The sequence below is a fragment of the Lontra canadensis genome, unplaced genomic scaffold, assembly GCF_010015895.1.
Source record: "Lontra canadensis isolate GAN:19392208 unplaced genomic scaffold, GSC_riverotter_1.0 scaffold23, whole genome shotgun sequence".
NCBI classification, from domain to species: domain Eukaryota; kingdom Metazoa; phylum Chordata; class Mammalia; order Carnivora; family Mustelidae; genus Lontra; species Lontra canadensis.
The window spans coordinates 11,546,842-11,565,159 of NW_022631017.1; the positions used below are offsets into that span (position 1 = coordinate 11,546,842).

At 51.1% G+C, this 18,318-nt stretch overlaps 1 protein-coding gene across 2 annotated transcripts in view; it reads left to right on the forward strand.

Moving 5' to 3' along the window:
- The window catches only part of CPNE5 (copine 5), an 89,307-nt gene that overhangs the window by 3,305 nt on the left and 67,684 nt on the right, over positions 1-18,318 (forward strand). For both annotated transcript variants that reach the window (XM_032862351.1, XM_032862352.1), the window contains exons 2-3: positions 12,223-12,263; positions 13,062-13,108. In XM_032862351.1, the coding sequence (XP_032718242.1) occupies positions 12,223-12,263; positions 13,062-13,108 (88 nt within the window). The remainder of the gene's footprint in view (positions 1-12,222; positions 12,264-13,061; positions 13,109-18,318) is intronic.

An 18,318-nucleotide genomic window follows, 5' to 3' on the forward strand; every position in this document is an offset into this window, starting at 1 on the left:
GCGGAGCATGGGGAGGAGAGAGGGCTGCTCAGAATGGCTTTCTTCAGCATATTCTATACTCCATGGTCATAAGTCTTCCTCCACTGTACCCATGATCCTGACAGGGTCCCAGGAGAGGAGGCTAAGGGGTGCCCTGCCCTGGGCATCCAAGTGACACATGCTGGTTGGGCAGGAAATAGTAAGGCAGGGGCGCCTGGGTGGTTCAGTGGGTTAAAGCCGCTGCCTTTGGCTCAGGTCATGATCTCAGGGTCCTGGGATCGAGCCCCGCATCGGACTCTTTGCTCAGTGGGGAGCCTGCTTCCCTTCCTCTCTCTCTGCCTGCCTCTCTGCCTGCTTGTGATCTCTGTCTAATAAATAAATAAAATCTTAAAAAAAAAATAGTAAGGCAGGCAGAGGGGTTGGTGGGGGCTCTAGAATGGGCAGCTGGGGTTGAGGAGGCCCAACATTTCAGGTAACTGGAAACTAGCATTTCTGGGATCCGGTTACCATCCTGCTGTGCTCTGCTTCTTAGGAAGGTCCCTGCCACCCCCTGCAGCCCCAGGAGGCTATCTCTGCACTTGCCTCGGAGAAGACCCAACCCCCCCCGCCCCGCCATGCCTAGCCTACAGCACTCCTAGCTGAGCCCAGCTGCCTGGTAGAGGGGCACGTCTGAGCCCCAGCACAGCCAAACCTCTGCTAAAAGCACATGACACTGTGGGATGGGACATATTTGTGTCCCTGCTTTGGGTAGAGTATTTCTTGGGCTGAAGATCTATATAGTCCACTCCCAAACAGTGGTTGTTAGCAACTTTGGTAGATTCAGGGTCAAATATTGTAAAGCTTCTGGTGGTTAGGCTCAATGGTTAGGAACGTGGGCTGTGGGGTCTGTCTACCTGGGTTCAAATCCCAGCTCTGTCCTTGAGACATTGCATAAATGACTTCATCTGTGTTTCAGTTTCCTCATCTATAAGAGATGCGCACTAATTCTTTTCTTTTTTTTAACATTATTTATTTATTTATTTATTTATTTATTTATTTAACAGAGAGAGAGAGATCACAAGCAGGCAGAAAGGCGGGGGTGGGGTGGGGGGAAATCAGGCTCCCTGCCTAGCAGAGAGCCCGATGCGATGCAGGGCTCGATCCCAGGACCTGAGATCATGACCCGAGCAGAAGGCAGATGTGCACTAATTCTTATCACAGCTATGAGGGTGAAGTGGATTCATCCACCAGTGTTAATTTGCCTATTATTTGACACCTGAAAGTAAATAAAAAAAAAAAAATCTGTCTTTCTAGCTGGGTCCCAAGGTTTGTGTGGGTCCTGGAGATCTGATCCATCGAGAGATTCTTATTTGCCCCTACCCCCCCCAGCTTTATTGAGATATATATGACATATTGTGCACATTTAGATTTTCTGAGGGGTTTTTTGGGAGTGAGTAGGATAGATGGTTTGTGGAACCACATACCAGCAGACATTGTAGAAAATGTGAGCCTCAAGCTTCTCCTCCCTCTGGCCCTCTGTTCCAGACCTCTCCTGACTCTTAGCCTCCCCGCCAGACCCAGTCAGAAGTCAAGCTATCCAGCGTCCCATTTCCCAAAGTCCTCACTGTTTTTCAGGTCTCTCTATGTAGGGATCTGGACCAGCAAAGTGTGGCTTAGAAAGAGTGATTTGCATTTTTTATGTAACAGGAAACCTTTGCACTTCCACGGGGTCCTGCTGGAAGAAGGGGTGCATAGTTTCACATGGTGGGGCTCCTGAGACCCATCGGGAGGTTGAGGAGGGGAGGGTCCAGAGGTGGGCAGTTGCTGGGCCCTGCTGGGATCCCTCAAGCAGCTGCCCTGTTCCTGCCAGTGGGCGGGGCTGGTGGGCAGCTGTCATCTCTGCCCCCAAGATATTTTCCGCTGTCTGTTCAGGTTGGCGGTTTGCTGCCCTGGGGCCTGAGAGGCAGCCTAGCTCAGGAGCCGTGCCCTAGGCCTCTCAGAAGGGGGTGTGAATGGGCTCTGAATGCTTTCTTCTGACAGGCTTGGGGAGGGTGGCTTTGGGGAAGAGAGAGCCTGGGCACTGCACGACAGCTGTCAAAGCCAGAGCTAGGAAAAAAAAGGTCCATCCAGCCACTGAATATTCCACGGCCCTCCTTAGTTGAACCGGGGGAATGGAAACAGTGGGGTTTACTGAGTGCTCACTACATGCTAGGCGCTTTACATCTGTATTAGGCTGAACCATATGCAGTTGCCTATATTCAGCTGTTTTTGACCTACTTGATTAGCAATTTGGTTCAAACTGAGATTATGATGTTAATTTCCAATTGCCACGTAATACGTAATACGTTACCACAAAGCTAGCGGCTTAAAGCAACAGCCGTTTATAATCTCACGGCTTCAGTAGGTCAGAAGCATATCTGGCCTTTCCGCTCAGGGTCCCCCTAGGCTGAAAGCAAGCTGTCTGCAGGGGCTGTGATCCCAATCTGAGGCTCAGGTTCCAAGCCAAGCTCATTTAGATGGTTGGCAGAATCCAATTCCTCTCAGCTGTGAGATGGAAGTCCTGTTTTCTTGCTTGTGGTTGGATCAGGAAGGTTCTCAGCTCCTAGAGGCCGCCCTCAGGTCCTAGCCATGTGGGCCCCTCAAAACATGGCAGCTTCCTTCTTGAGCCATTAGGAGAGGCTCCCCAGTCTGCCATGACAGGATCCTTTCTTAAGTAACAGTAATCACAGGAGTGAGTGTCCACCCTATTACAGGAGTGTGTGTCCCACCCACACTCAAGGGGAGGGGATTATGCAGATTTGTATGGGGGTGGGAGGGTAGAACTCTCCGGCACCATCTTAGATTTCTGCTTTCCTGCAGTTACTGTATCTTTTTAACCTGACCACAATCGACAATCAACAATCGCATAAGGTAGGGAGTGGTATTTTTCCTTTTTTGCTGATTAGGAAACCAGAGCTCAGAGAGGTTAAGGGACCTGCCCAAAGTTACAGTTAGCATATTTTGGAGAAAGGGCCCCAAATCCAGTTTCCTCAGACTTCAAAGTCTTGAGGGCTTCTTGAGGTTGGGGGTTGGGGTCTCCATGAGGGTCATGGTAGGGGCCTGGGTACCAAGGATAGTAGTTGTCACCAAAGAGTTGGTATTCTCTCTCCAGGGATGGGAGAGGACTTCCTTACTCAGTGATGGCCTCTAGCTCTGGGTGGCAAATCCAGAACTGGAGAAATCCCCAGGGAGCAGAGACCAGAGAGTCATGGGAGGGCAGCCAGCTTTCATGTAGCTTACTATCCCTTCTCTCCCAGCTCACAATTCTCCCTGCTTAGACCCAAGGCCATTGGTAGAGATGACCTACCATTGGGAAGAGAGGGTGGGGTGGAGGTAAGGGGAATAAGACTGGAAAGCTTTGGAGCACAGAGGAGTCAGGTTCAGCTAGGAATGCTTTGGCTATAGATATCAGAAATAGTGGCTTGAACCCAAAATATATTTATTTTTCTCAGATCACGGTGAGTTTGGTGGTAGATTATCTCGGTGTGAGTTTGTCAGCTCACTTTGCTGTCCAGGACCCAGCTAGCTATATTTCTATTCTGTCATCAACCCAAATGGTGGACCTCTTTCTTACAAAATGGCTGCCTCTGTTCCAGGCATCACAACCACATCCAAAGATAGGAAGCAAGGAGTGTGACTGGGTGGCTCAGTGGATTAAGTGTCTGCTTTTGGTTCAGGTCATGATCCTAGGGTCTTGGCATTGAGTCCTGCTTTGGGCTCCCTGCTCAGTGGGTGTGGGGAGTCTGCTTCTCCCTCTTTTGCCCACTACACATGTTCTCTCTCTCTCTCTCTCTCTCTAGATAAATAAATAAATAAATAAATTCTTTAAAAAAAAACACAAAAAACCAAGAATAACAACAAAGGTAGGAAGCAAGACAGAGGGCCAAAGCCCTCTCTTTGACAAGTTCTTTTTATCTGAAACATACCCTCCCTCCCAAAATCTCTCACCACATTTGCCCTTCTTTTTCAGTGGCTGAAGCCAGGTCTCATGTCCACCTAGACTAACATATTCGTTAGCAAGGGCTGCCATAACAAAACACCATAGAATGAGTGGATTAAACAACAGAAATTTATTTCCCACTGTTCTCAAGGACAGAAGTCTGAGACCAAGGTGTCAGCATAGTTAGGCTCTGAAGAGACTATCTTCCTGGCTTCAGATAGCCACCTTCTCACTGTGTTATTCCATGACAGAGAAAGAAAGTGCCTAAGCTCTCTGGTGTCTTTCCTTGTAAGGGCACTAATCCCATCATGAGGGCCTCACCCTCCTGAGCTTAAATTATCCTAATTACCTTCCAAAGGCCATGTCTCCAAATACTGTGACATTGGGGATTAGAGTTTCAATATATAAATTTTAGGAGGTACACAATTCAGTGGATAGCAACAAGGGACAGGAACCTACCCTCTAGGAATTTGAGTGTTTTCACCAGACACTTGAACCAATGTAGATTCTGTTAGTGGGAAGAGAGTGAGGCATGCTTGCAGGGTGCACAGCCGTGGACTCTGCCACAGGAGAATTTCAAAGGGATCCACAGGCTACCTGAGCTCCCTGGGGGTATGAGGGGCCTAGAGTTTGGTGTCTCTGAGGACTAGCTCTTCAGATTTTTCTGTGGTCAGTTGACAGCCCATGTTAGGTGACCAGGGACTTATTTTCCAAGCATAGCTTGGCTGGATCCCTGACTACCTCTCTTCCTGTTTCCTGGGCAAGAAAAAAACCACTAAAAACTTAGTGTGATAATTTGGCAAACATTCATGGACCAAGCATTGCAGGGTACCTCTGTTCTCTACTATTACTCACTTCTGATGACCTAGCACAGTGCCTAAAGGTCCCAGTAGGAGAGCTCTATGCCTTTGGACATTGAAGAATCCTGGGCAGGACACTGAAAGTCAATGCGATTCCTGGCTTATCCTCTCTAAAATCTTGGCCAGGTCATTATTTCTTCTGCTTCAGTCTCGATCTGTAAAATGGGGGGAAATATTGGTCCTGTCCACATTCTATAAGGTTGTTATAAAGACAGAAGAGATTATATTTGTCGAAGTTTTATATAAACTGGAGTGTGCTAAATAAAATTAATAATGACAATAGGTACCAATAACTGAACGCTACTGATACATTCATTCCTTCAGTAGTTAACACTGATCCTTATTTGCTATTGAGAGTTTTCACAGTTTGAAGTGCTGAGGATGTAATGGTGAACAGGACACACAGACCACCTCAGATAACTCACAATGGTGTGGTGGGGTAATATAACAAATACATACTTTAAAAAAAATTAAGTCAATAATGTCCGATGGGGACAGGTGCTCTGCAAGTAAGTTTGGGTTGATGGGGACACTTTAGACAGGACAAGCAGGTGACATTGAGCTGAGATCCAAAGGATGAGAAAGCCAGCTGGGGGAGGATCTGGAGGGAAGGTGATTCAGATAGGGAGAACAGCAAGTGCAAAGGCCCTGTAGCAGAAAAGGCCTTGGTAATGCTTGCAAAACTTCAGGGAGGCTACTGTGGCAGGAGTAGTGTGAGACAGCGAAGGGAAGGAGAATGAGGTTAGAGGGGAAACGGGGGGCTGGGGGAGCGGTGTGGAAGGGGTGTATGGGTCACAGCCTTGTGACCCATGCTAAGGAGTCTGATGTCCTAACAGCATTTCGGGGTTCGGGTTGTTAAACAGGAGTAATGCAATCTGACTCATTTTCTTTCTTTCTTTTTTAAAGATTTATTTATTTATTTGAGAGAGAAAGAGAGTGGTGGGGAAGGGGCAGAGGGAGAATGAGGGAGGGTCCCAAGCAGACTCCATGCTGGGCTCCATCCCAAGACCCCGAGATCATGACCTGAGCTGAAACCAAGAGTCGGATACCTAACCAACTGTGCCACCCAGGCGCCCTGATCTGATTCATTTTCTAAAAAACTTTCTCTGGTTGCTGTGAAGAGAATGGCTGTTGGCGGGTAGGCTAGGGTGGGGAGAGGCAGGAGTTGAAGACTGTTGCTAGGCCGGAAGCCACTGCAGCACCCAAGGGAGAGACAATGGTGATGGTGGTTTGGGGGAGAGTGGACAGATTTGGAATGTGTTTTTGAAGGAAAAACCGTTAAGACTTGATGGATAGGACAGGAGGGGGCATAAGGGCGAGAGGAATCCGACAGACTTCCTGCATTTCTGTTTTAAGCTATTGCTTTCACAATGGCGGAAGGCAGGGACATGACCCCATGGACAGATGAGGAAACTGAGGTTCAGTAGCTTGTCGAGGGTCACAGCGCTACCATGTGGCCATGTGGGGGGACTTAGCGTGAATGCCTCTGAGGCCAGGGCTCATGCTCTCTTCCTTAGGCCACGTGGCATGGGAGGGATGATTGTTGCAGTAATTAATAATAATAATAATAATGCAAATAGCCTCAGGAAGAAGAGCTCTTGAAACCATGTGCAAATTGCTTTTTAGACCTTGGTGAGGTGGCTTGGCAGGGAGACAGAGCTTGCGGGTGAGGAGCCGGATCTGAAAGGGGAGATGGGCAAGTGCCAGGGGCTGGGCGCCAACATCCCTTTCCTCCCCAGATCCCTCCTTTTCGTGGATGGCTTCTGCATGTCTGAGTGGAGAGCAGGGCAGTTGGGGATGGACAGCCCTCCAGTTCCTCTCTGCAGCCGTTCCCTTTGGGAGCAGCCCTGATGAGGCGGGGGGCAGGACACGGGAGAGTAAGAATGGGAAGGGGCGCTGCTGGTCGGAATGGGAGTTTTGGGAGAGCCTGGGTTTGGAAATGCAGACACTTCCCATGGGCACCTCTAGATGGGTTTGGGCTTCAGAGTTCAATCTCAGCATGTCCCCCCACAAGTTGGATGGTACTGTGCGCACCTTTCAGCCCCAGCTTCCTGGCCTCTAGAATGAGGTGATGCCTACCTCCTGTCACTGATAGGGTAAATGGGGTGTCAAGGGTTAAGTACCCAACAAAAGACTTGTTGTAGACCACATCTGTGATGAATGTCCCCTGCTCCCATGCTCTTTGCCTGCCTGTGGTGTCGGCAGGGCAGAGTGTTTGAGGTTAAACTGCTCTGTGGGCAGGGCTGTGTCTCCCCCCTCAGACTGGGGCTCCCTGAGGACAGGGCTGTTTCTTCCCCCTCAGAGTGGGGCTCCCTAAAGGCAGGGCTCTGTCTCCCCCCTCAGACTGCAGCTCCCTGAGGACACAGCCATATCTTCTCCTGTCTCTGACTGGAGAGTCCCAGCCTTTACTCCCTACTCTTGTAAGCCTCCCAGATGGGAGTGCGGGACTCTCAGGCTCCCTCCTTTAGCACCAACAAAGAAGTCTTATTATAACCTTTCCACTGCTTTCTCCCTTTGCTGGGGCCCTGGAGACTTCTGACCTCAGGCCCCAGTGCGTGGTTGTTTCCTTGCTGCCATTGAATTGAAAAATGATTCCTTGGGGGAAAGCAAGAAGGAAAGGGGCCCTGGGCTCCGTTTCCTGGCCTTGATTTAAGGAACAAAAGAAGCTAAGCTCCAGGCTGCTGTGCGGACAGCTGAAGGGTTTTATGCTCTTTTGGGGGAAAAAATACATTTGCCTGTTGGAAAAAATTTCTCTTTGAGCTCTCCAAAGACAGAAAGTGGAGAAAAAGCACTTAGGTCTGATGTGTCTGTGCCCTGTGGTTGGGGCCCTGCTTTGGGCCAGAAGACCTGGTTTCCTTCCCCTCGGCTTCTTACTGGTGTGTGTCTTTGGGAAATTCACCCACTGTCTCTCGGCCCGGGAGTCCTCAGTGTGTTGGGGTGAGGGTCACGGAAGAACTTTCTGGTGCTGCGTGGGTGTACATTGTTGCAGTGGGGGAAACTGAGGTCCTCAAGACGGCTGCCATCAGAAGCATGATGTGTTTGGGTGTGTGTGGGATGAAGGTGGGTGTGTATGGTGGAGAAGTTAGTTGAAACTGACTTCCAGGGCCTCATCCAGACCTGCAAAACTGGACCCTGGGCATGGGGCCCAACCAAGAATCTGCCTTTTTACAAGGAGGGACAGGGGCGAGTCCCAGGAAGTGAGGCTCCTGAGGGGGGGAATTCATCATCTCAAGGCCACGAGAATAGGCTCAGCGGGCCACGGGGCTTCAGGTGGGACAGGCACTGGGGTGAGGCACAGAGAGGGGCAAGTGTGAAGTAAGGAACCAGAGAGGGGTGTAGGATGCAGGGACTTAGGCAAAGGGGCAGAAGGGCCTCAAAGCTTAGCAGGGGAGAGGACAGGAGACCAAGGAGGAGCCTGAGGCTGAGGTGAGCAGGGTTGCTGTTGGCCAGTGGGGTGATTCAGCACAGACTCACAGTGGGGTGCTGGGGACATATGAGCTTGTGGGGGGAGCTTCTTTGGACAGGTGAGGGCAGAGGTGGCTTGTGTTGCCCATCCCTCTGTGTCCTTTCTCACCAAGGGAACCTGAGCACCCCCCATGAGGGAGACTGCCCTGCTCAGCACCAGGCCAGGGATGACCAGTCCTCTGAATAGCCCCACTTTGCGCAGATGCTCCAGAGCAGTCCTGATGAGAGGAACTGTATTAGTCTGTGTTTTCCAACAGGGAAACTGAGGCACAAGGAACCCGAGTCATTTGGCCAGAGTCGGGATGTGAACCCAGGCACTTAGCCATCAGGCTGTACAGCTAACAGAAAGTATAGGGGCCGTCCCTGAATGCAATCGGACACCACAAAGGTGGAGAAACAAGAGCCTCCCTCTGCCCTGTGGCCATTCCTTTGGTCTTCCTTCATCCATCCCATCGGCCAGCCCACTGGCCCCGCCCCCGCCCAGCTCTGAGTCAGGTGCAGGGCTGGCCCGCAGCAGAGGTCCCCATGGAGGAGCACCCAGCTGGTGTGAGAGATCGACACGCCCCTCATTTTGTAGCCCAGGGTGTGCTGAGCAGGGACGTGGGGTCCTACCAGTCAGGGGGTTGTGCACTACAGGCCAAAGAGAGCTCGGGCTAGGGGAGGAGAGATGGTTGTTGATCAGGGCCTGTTCAGGGCAGGCAGAATGGAGGAGGATAGATTGGAATGAGTCTAGAAGGATGATGAGGATCATCTCAGCAGGGCGGAGGGACTGGGGTCTTCGGCCTCCTAAGGGGCTGTGGCGAGCTAACCCAAGCCGCAGGACCCAGTGAGAGGCCTGAGGCCATGGGGCAGGGAGCCACTGAAGCTACGTGGCTCGTTCTATTTCTCATTCCAGATGTGACCCTCTCGCCCGGCTGGGAGGGTGGGCAGAGCCAGGGAAATCCCCGCATGCTTCTTTTTGAAGCTAGGACCCCTTCTCTCCTTTTCCTTCTGTCTCTCTGTCAATCGTCTTCTGTTTCTCTGTCTCTCTCTCTCTCACACATACACACACACAGAGTTTGAAATCCAGGGTCTCACTAGCCTGAACGTGACAAAACCTGAGTTCCAGAGCCAGACCCTGGAGAAGTCAGAGACTCTCTCTGAGTCTCATATTCCTTTTTTTTTAAATTTTTTTATTTATTTATTCGACAGACAGAAATCACAAGTAGGCAGAGAGGCAGGCAGAGAGAGAGGGGGAGGCAGGCTCCCTGCCGAACAGAGAGCCTGATGCGGGGCTTGATCCCAGGACCCTGAGATCATGACCCAAGCCGAAGGCAGAGGCTTAACCCACTGAGTCACCCAGGCGCCCCTCATATTCCTTAAAAAAAAAAATTATTTTATTTTATTTTTGTCAGAGAGAGCACAAGCAGGGGGAGGGGTAGGCAGAGGGAGAAGCAGGCCCCCAGCTGAGCGGGGAGCCTGATGTAGGACTCGATCCCAGGACCCTGGGATCATGACCCGAGCCGAAGGCAGCCGCTTAACTGACGAAGCCTCCCAGGTGCCCCGAGTCTCACATTCCTGATTTATAAAAGAATTGGAAAAAGTGACCTCGGAGGTCCCTTCCAGCTTGAGTGTTCTAAGCTTTTGAGCAATTATAGAATTTCATTATAGAATACAAAGATAAACCCCTGCACGCTCTTTAATAAATTCCCAGCCCCCCTTCTTTATTACTTCCAGCTCCTCACCCTGCCTCAGGTTTCACTAGAATAGAGGTTCCTCTTTGGGGTGAAGGCATTTTGTCCTTTACTGAAATCAAGACAGACACTTCTGTCCCCTAACTTAGCATCCTGCATGAGGAGGACGCGTCAGCCCTCTTCGGTGTGACTGAGCATGTGTGAAAGTGGTATCTTACCTGTCCCTGAGCCCCCGTACCCACCCCTTCAGCCACCTTGCCTGTCATTTCATCTCTTGCTCCCTGCAGGGGCCTGGGAGTTTTATCAAATGGTTTCAAAGTGACAGCTGGCTGGGAGTAGGTCTGGTGCAGGAGCGGTGGAGACCAGCAGAGGGGGTGTGTGTCTTGGGGTCATGGAGGGCTAGCTGGGGGTGGCTGCCTTTTGGGAAGAGACCCCTGAAAGAAGAAAGTGGAACAGAGGTTGGGGATCTCGGGATCCCCCCTCTCAGAGACACCGCTGGGAATCTTGGGGACTGAAGCTGGGGTGGTTCGTAAACACAATCGGGGTCTCCCCAGCAGCAGGTGGCGATTGCATCTGTCTGTCCATCAGCCTGTCTTTGGCTCCCACCTCAGGATGGGGGGCAGGAATTGACTGTGGGGACAAACTGCCCTATAGGCTGTCACTCTTGATGGCTCTGGTGAGGGAGCCAGGATAAGGACTCCTTATAGATCTTTCTGGCTCTACCTCTGTTTGTTCCCTGCCATTCCCTGGGCCTTAGTCTCCCCCTTCTCTGGGAGAAGATGAAACAGATGATCCAGAGCGTTCCATCCAGCTCTGACAGTTGGAGTTTGGCGGTCAGGGAGACACACAGACTAGAGAGAATTGTTTCTTCTTTCTGAGAAAGGGGTTCATGTGGAGTGGAGGGAGGAGGAAGAAGACCCTTGGGAACCTCTGGGCAGAGCTTACTCGTAGGACGGAGTCAGGAACTCACACAGGTGGGAGGGCTCATAGGAAGTCCCCTTTAGGGCTGGAGTGGTGCATGAGTCAACAAGGGTCTTTGATGAGCAGGTCTCCCTCTGGGCCTCTGGAGCTCGGTCCTTCTGGAAGATTGCCGAACAAGAGAATGGAGGATGTCTGGCAGCTGCCCAGGGTCGGGGGTGGGGAGAGCAACAAGAAACTGGTTATTTATCCCCCAGCTCCTGCCCCCAGGGGTGGATAAACTTCCTGGTATTTGCAGCTGGCTTGCTGGAAAGAGCCCTCTGGAGAGAAGCAGCATAGGAGGAAACCCTGGGTGTGTCCAGGAACTAGAAGGGCTGAGGAGATAGGATAGGGAGTCCACAATCTTTAGGACTGGCTCTATGGTACGATGAAGAAACAGATGTTCAGAGAAGTGGAGTCACTTCCCAGCCTGAAACTGAGTTTCCAGTGGGCTGTGTTGCTTCGTGACAGCAGCATGTCACTGTGGAATGGAAGATACCAGAGGTGCAGGACCTAGCCCTGCCTGATCCCTCTGTGCCTCCACTTCCACATCTGTAAGATGGGATGATGCCTGCCCCGTACTGACCTTGCAGGACTGTGTGAGAATTGGGAGGTAGTACTTGCAGAACGCTTAGCTACGTGCTTGACCCGTCCCTGGGGTTCAAGAGCAGGGGCTGTGATTACATGGAAGCAGAGCAGGAGCAGCGGGCCCCCCTCTTCAACACCTCTCAGTCCCTCAACGTGTCCATTATCCTGCTGCCGTGCTTCCAAGTCTGATGATCAGGACCACGTGTTAGCTTCCGGCCTTGGCCTTGACCATGGAAGGACCCCGTTCCAATGAGTCTGCATCCTGTGGGAGGTTTCACTGGTTCATCTACCAACATAGGTGACAGATGCAATAAACTGGCTCTACCTAGAGCCCGCAGGGAATTATGGGACACTAAGTGGCTAAGTTTTGTTTGCTTGTTTTACTTTTTTTTTTTTTTTTTTTGAGAAGTAGAGATGTCTTACGAGGAGAATTTCTAGAACAGGTTAAGCCATTGGGCAGATGGAGATGTGGCTCGAGAGTGAGGTCCTGCGGGATGTGGGGTACCCAGAGTGCATGGCACGGGTTGGGGGGTAGGAGTGGACAGCCACACTCCTCAGGAGGCAGGGCTGAGGGGCCTCCACAGCCCCCTCTGTACCTGCTTTAATGAGCACCCAAGAGATGTGTGCCCAAGGAAACTTCTCTTTCTGTTTTGCCTGCTCTGGGTCTCACCCCAGGCCTGACTCCCCTGAGACCCTTCTCTCCTCTGGCTGTGCTAACTCTTCCTCTCTCCCCCTCTTTTAGGAATCTCTTGGACAAAGACATGTTTTCCAAGTCCGACCCACGTAAGTCCTGCTCTGACACTAATAACAGTAACAACAACAGCAATGACATGGTGACGGATGGTAGTGACACACTTGAGCCCTTCCTGAGCTCTAATGAGGCACTAGGCCCCTTTCCAGGCCCATCCAGGCTGTTTATTGTCTCACTGATACTGTCTGGAGAAGGAGAACTGGGGCTCTGACCCTTCCCAGGCCGCAGGAACCTGTGAAAATTCAGCCTAACTAGGGGGGTTGGTGGGGGTCAGGGTGCCTGGGGGCCAGAAGTTCTCAGTCCCAAAACGCAGTATATTTCAGAGCCCCAACTGGCTGTGGTCTGAGGGGTTGACGAGCACTGATTTTCGAATCCAGGGATCTAGCCCTGAGCAATGCCATTCAACTCTCTGACCTTTGATGGGTCGTTGGCCTCCTTGGAGCCTCAGTTTGCCCATCTGTGGAATGGGGCTGATGATAGTAATAGGCTTCATGAGGTTGCCTTGGGGTCTGAAAGGATGACTGATTCGGGTTCCAGATGCTCTCTCCCGCCACATCTCTGCAACTCAGTCCTCCACGTGCCCTCTATCACGTTCTGGCCTAGATGTGAATGACCCTCAACGCCCTCCACGAGGGTCCTTCGAGAGGAGGGTCCCCTTCTATATTCTAGGCCCCCTTCTCCAAGCTGACCCCCCCCAACTCCAGACTCAACAGTGCTGCCCAGGCCAGAGTCTCCTGAGGTGCCCTTCCCCTCCAGAGATCTCCCCATCTAGAGCACCCACCTTCCTCTTGGCCTGGGGTTTTAACCCTCTTTTTCTCCTCTCCCCACAGTATGTGTTATGTATACTCAAGGGATGGAGAACAAGCAGTGGCGGGAGGTAGGTAGTCCTTTCCCCATCCCAGACACATCGCCTTTCCCTTGTTGTCTGTTTGTCTGATTCTGGAGACATCCCACCTGATGTGTTTTGAAATGCAGCATTTAGGCCCTTGGGAAGGGTAGTAAGGCCGGAAGAACATGCAGTTTTATCCCTGCTATTGTAGGAAGAAGCATGGTGGAGGGGAAATTTCCTGCCCTCTGTAAGCCAGGCTGAGGGAGAGATATGCTCTTGCCTCAGAGAGCCGCAGTCTGGGGGGGGGGGGGTTACACAGCTGTGCCCTCAGCAAACCCCAGTCTGAAGGGGAGACATAGCCCTGCCTTAGGGAACCCTAGTCTGAGGGGAGAGACAGGAGACACAGCCCTGCCCTCAGGGAACCCCAGTCTGAGGGGGGACACAACCCTGCCCTCAGGGAACCCCAGTCTGAGGGGGGACACAACCCTGCCCTCAGGGAACCCCAGTCTGAGTGGGAGACAAAGGGAGTCCAGGCCCAACAAAAAAGACCTCCTCTGGTGGCCTAAGACTGGATATAGCAGCGGGTGCCCCGTCTCATCTACCCCGGCCTTCATTTGGTTTCCAACCAACGTGAGCATTCAGTTAGGAGATTGCCTTGCCTGGAAAGCTTCAGTGACTCCTCTCCGTTTTGAATCAAGTCCCAGCTCTTTAGTGGGGCTTCCAAGCTCTGCCAAGAGCCTGGGGAGTCCCTCCCAGATGACACGACCAGAATGAGAATAGCCAGTAAAGCTTCAGTAACCCAGGGGCGCCTGGGTGGCTCAGTGGGTTAAAGCCTCTGCCTTCGGCTCGGGTCATGATCTCAGGGTCCTGGGATTGAGCCCCGCATCAGGGAGCCTGATTCCTCCTCTCTCTGCCTGCTTCTCTGCCTACTTGTAATCTCTGTCAAATAAATAAATAAAATCTTAAAAAAAAAAAAAAAAAAGGAATGTTTAAAAAAAAAAAAAAAGCTTCAGTAACCCAGACTTTAGTAACCTCATCTTCCTTGTCGGTGGCTTGGCCAGAGCATCACCTATCCTTACCCCATCACCACCCCTTACCCCCAGGTGTGGCAGGAGCAAGTGGCCAAAGGGGGTGAATTTTATCCATAAAATGTATGGGAAATATTTCCACAGGGGCCGGGCTAAAGTTTACTTTTTTCGCCTTCTCCAAGACTCTGAGCCAATTAAAGCGGAAACCAGATTGCTGAGGAAACATTTAGCCTACTTAAGTGAACTAATTACTTTTGAGGCCTTTTGGCCAAGCTTCATAGAAAGCAGCAGTGTGTTAATGTCAGAGTGATTCATTCAGGAAAGTCTGGAAGGGCCTCTTCAGAAGACACTGCTCCGTTGGCCATTAATGACATTCAGTAATGTCATAATTGTCCCCATTCAGGTCAGGGTCCCTGACTGTGTCCGAGACGTCATCACCATCTGCACCATTGGGGCAGAGTGGACAAAAGGCAGGAGGCCTCGCTGCTGGCTCTAGCCCTTTCTGGAGGTGGAATCTGGAGCAAGTTGCCTACCCTCACTATGCCTCAGTTTCCCCATATGTAATATGGGGATAACACTGCCCTAGTACTCCTGTGGCCAGGGCGAAACAAGGCGATGGATGGAAGGTGGCTGCTGTGTAATCATTGTTCGGTAAATCGCATTGCTTGCATCATCCAGGACGTTTGGGGCCTCCCAGTCACTCCCTCAATGGGTCGATATTTGCAACAGTAAGCACTGATGTGTTCCAGGCAACATACCAGGTGCAGTGGGGAAAGAAGGAGGTAGTCAAAAGAACAGAGCTTCACCAAAAATGTGAGCTGGCCCTGGAGTTTGCCGCCTGGAAGGGGAGAGTCACCTGTGTGAATAAATCCTAACAGAGGAAACAGGGAGCAGAGAAGTATCAGTGAGAGTAAGAGGGGGGTTCACGGGAGAGAACGTTCTGGCCAGCACACCATGTTTAGCCAAAGCACTTTGATAGCTTGTTGGACTATCACAAATCACATGTGATGAAACGCAAGGCAGGGAAGCTGGGGGTCCAGCAGCACAGCTGGTTGCAGAAGAGACGGCACGGAGGGGGGATCCAAAAGGAGCAGGTCAGTCCAGCGCCTGGGTAGCTGGGTGAAGTAATAAGGGGCTATTTATGAAGGAGAGCTCAGGGTTTAGGGAAGCCATGAGGGGTGAAAAATCACCAGGCTGGCAAGAGTAGAAAGCCATTACTACTCCAGGCCTGAGGAGGTCCATGGAGGCCGAGGTTTCTAGAATCCCAGGGGGACCTCCCAAGATGAGCCCGGGCAACCTCACTCTCTTTCCACCCTCTGCTCTCCTGCCGGTGCCTCCTCCTGGTATAAACCCCATTGGTAGCCCCAGCGGAGGGTATCCCTCCTGGGCACAGGGCAGGGTGGACAAGCCAGTGGATCCAGAGGGACAAAGAGGGACAGTCCAGAAGGAACAGTGAGCAGATGATCGAGGTGGGGCAACAGAGAGGAAGAGGCGACCGAGGGAGCTGGCGGTTGTCAGGCTGAGGACAACTGGGACCATGGGGTCAGAATGTCAGTCAGAGCAGGAGGGTCCCAGCCCCATGGACAGCCAATGTCACGCACAGCCTTCAGGGGTGACGGTGACTGAGCTCAGGCTTCCAGCTCTTTCTGGAGAAGGGAAGATGCACTCAGACATATTGGGGCCCTGTTTCTTTGCCTGATTCTCTCTATGACCCACAGAGGACAGTATCAGGAATGGAAAATTTAAAGCAAAATCCAAAAATCCGGAATCCATCTCTGGAACTACCCCTGGGGTGGAAGACTGCTTTTGCTCGTAAACAGGAACCGGCTCCCACCTGTTAGTTCATTGCAAAACGTCTGTTAGCAGAACCTTGGCCGAGAGGTAATCAGCCTGTGACCAGGAGGAGTCAAGCGCGGGCACGGCAGTTTCTGCAGGCAAGGTCCAGACCCCAGGGTTTGCACAGGCTGCGGAGGGATGAAAGCTCTTCTCTCAGCCCCTGGCTGCGGGGTTTCAGCTGATTTTAACTGTTTGGGTCATTTTAAATGCCTTCTAAGAAAGCTCCAGCTTCTAGCACCTAAATCTGTCAATGCATTTTATGAAAATTGACTCAAGATGTAATTTTAGCCCAGGAAATTGAGCACTATTTGCATCAGGGTTGGCCAGGGCCTTCTGCATGTCCCAGGGAAGACAGGATGACCAGGTAGGAAGGGTCCTAGAAACCTTCTCACAGGGAGGAGGGCTGTAATGGGGAGCGTCTCTCCGTTCCCCATTTGAAAAATGTGTGGGCAGGTGATCCCTGCCCCTCCCTGGCCAGACAGCTGTCCTGGTAGGGGGTGCCCCTTGGAAACGAGGAGATGGATATTACAGAATCTTAGGGTGTCCCGCTGCTGAACCCACACTGCTTGTGGAGATTGTCACCAGTGACCACGCCCACACATCCCTGCCAGAGCGCTAATTTTTTTTTTAAGTTTTTAAAAAAATTATTTATTTATTTGACCGAGAGAAAGAGAGCTCACGAGTAGGCAGAGAGAGAGGGGGAAGCAGGCTCCCCGCTGAGCAGAGAGCCTGATGCAGGGCTCGATTCCAGGACCCTGAGATCATGACCTGAGCTGAAGGCAGAAGCTTAACCCACTGAGCCACCCAGGCACCCCCAGAGCACTATTATTGAGCAACCTCAGTTCCTGGAACATTCAACACCCGCTGGGAAGGACGGTTCATCTCTAAATGTCAACAAGAATGTGTGGATACCTACTGTGTGCCACCATAGAATGCCAGGGATGCAAAGGGGGACCACATGCAACCAGAGGAACTCCCTCTGGGTTCAGGAAGGTACCAATTAGGGAACAGCAATAAGAATACTAATAGCAGAGGTGTCTGAGTTAAAGTGTCTAACTTCAACTCAGGTCATGATCTTCGGGTCCTGGGGTTGATCCCCAGGGTCAAGCTCCTGTTTGGCCCACACTCAGCAGGAAGACTGCTTCTCTCTTTTCCTCTGTCCCTCTCCCTGCTCATGTTCTCTCTCTCTCTAAAATAAATAAATAAAATCTTAAAAAAAAAAAAAGGAATGCTAGTAGCAGACACTGCTGTAACAGTGATGTTCTGGGCACGGATTCTAAGTATTTACATGTAGTCACTAATTAAATGCATTAATTAGTGCATTAAATGCACTAATTAAATATCATGCAGAAGGTATTATTACTATTATTATTATTGGCCCCATTTCACAGAGGAGGAAATTGAAGCAGAGAGAATTTAAATGTGAAAGGAACTTCTGGAACATTGATGCTGTAGGATCTCTAATAGTTATATATAAAGGGCAAAAGTCTACTAATCCCAAATTCGACCCTCCCTAGGTGCACAGAGCAAGCTGATTTTCTCTTCCGCGTGTTCTTTTTCTCAATATCTGAGGACAGCTCACACAGCCCTGTTAGTCCACTTTTGGGCAGATTTATTTGTTTATTTATAAAGATTTTATTTATTTGAGAGAGAGCGCGCATGAGGGGGTAGCGGCAAGGAGCAGGGTGGACAGAGGCAGAGGGAGAAACACAGTCCCTGCTAAGCAGGGAGTGCGATGCGGGGTCTCAATCCCAGGACCCTGAGATCATGACCTGAGCTGGAAGTAGACGCTTCACCAACTGAGCCACCCAGGCACCCCAACTTTTGGGCAGATTTAGAAGGTGACCATTTCCATCAGTCCTTCCTCTATCACTCTCTCTTGTCCCCTTACCTGTCGGGTTACATGCCCTGGAACCCGGGTCCACACGTCAGTGTTCTCCCCAGAGCTGGACCCACTTCCTTGTCCAAACTGCTGTCCAGACAGGATTCCCGCAGCTCAGACTTCATGATTGGATTTTTGACCCTCGGTGTGAGATTTTGTGTTTATCTTCATTACATAGTAGACTTGTCATTTGGTAGGTTCCGTCTGTTGTTTGGCTGTGAAGATTGTGTTGAATTACGATCATGCATTCGGCATCTTGGTTCCGCCTCCTAGACCCCGGTTGGCTGTGGTTGCCATCCATGCGAATGATAAGGGATTGCGTGGGATGGAGTGTTATGGTCCCCCACTGGAGCCCTTGTCCCAAATGGACCTCATTTCTCTAGTTGGTCTTGGAGCTATGCTGTTCAGCCACCGAGGAGCTACATGATCTGGTTATCATCTATCCTGCGTTTCTCGATCTGTTCTCTAAGCGCTTCCTTGATAACCGTCCTTTGCCTTCTCAGATGAGGGCC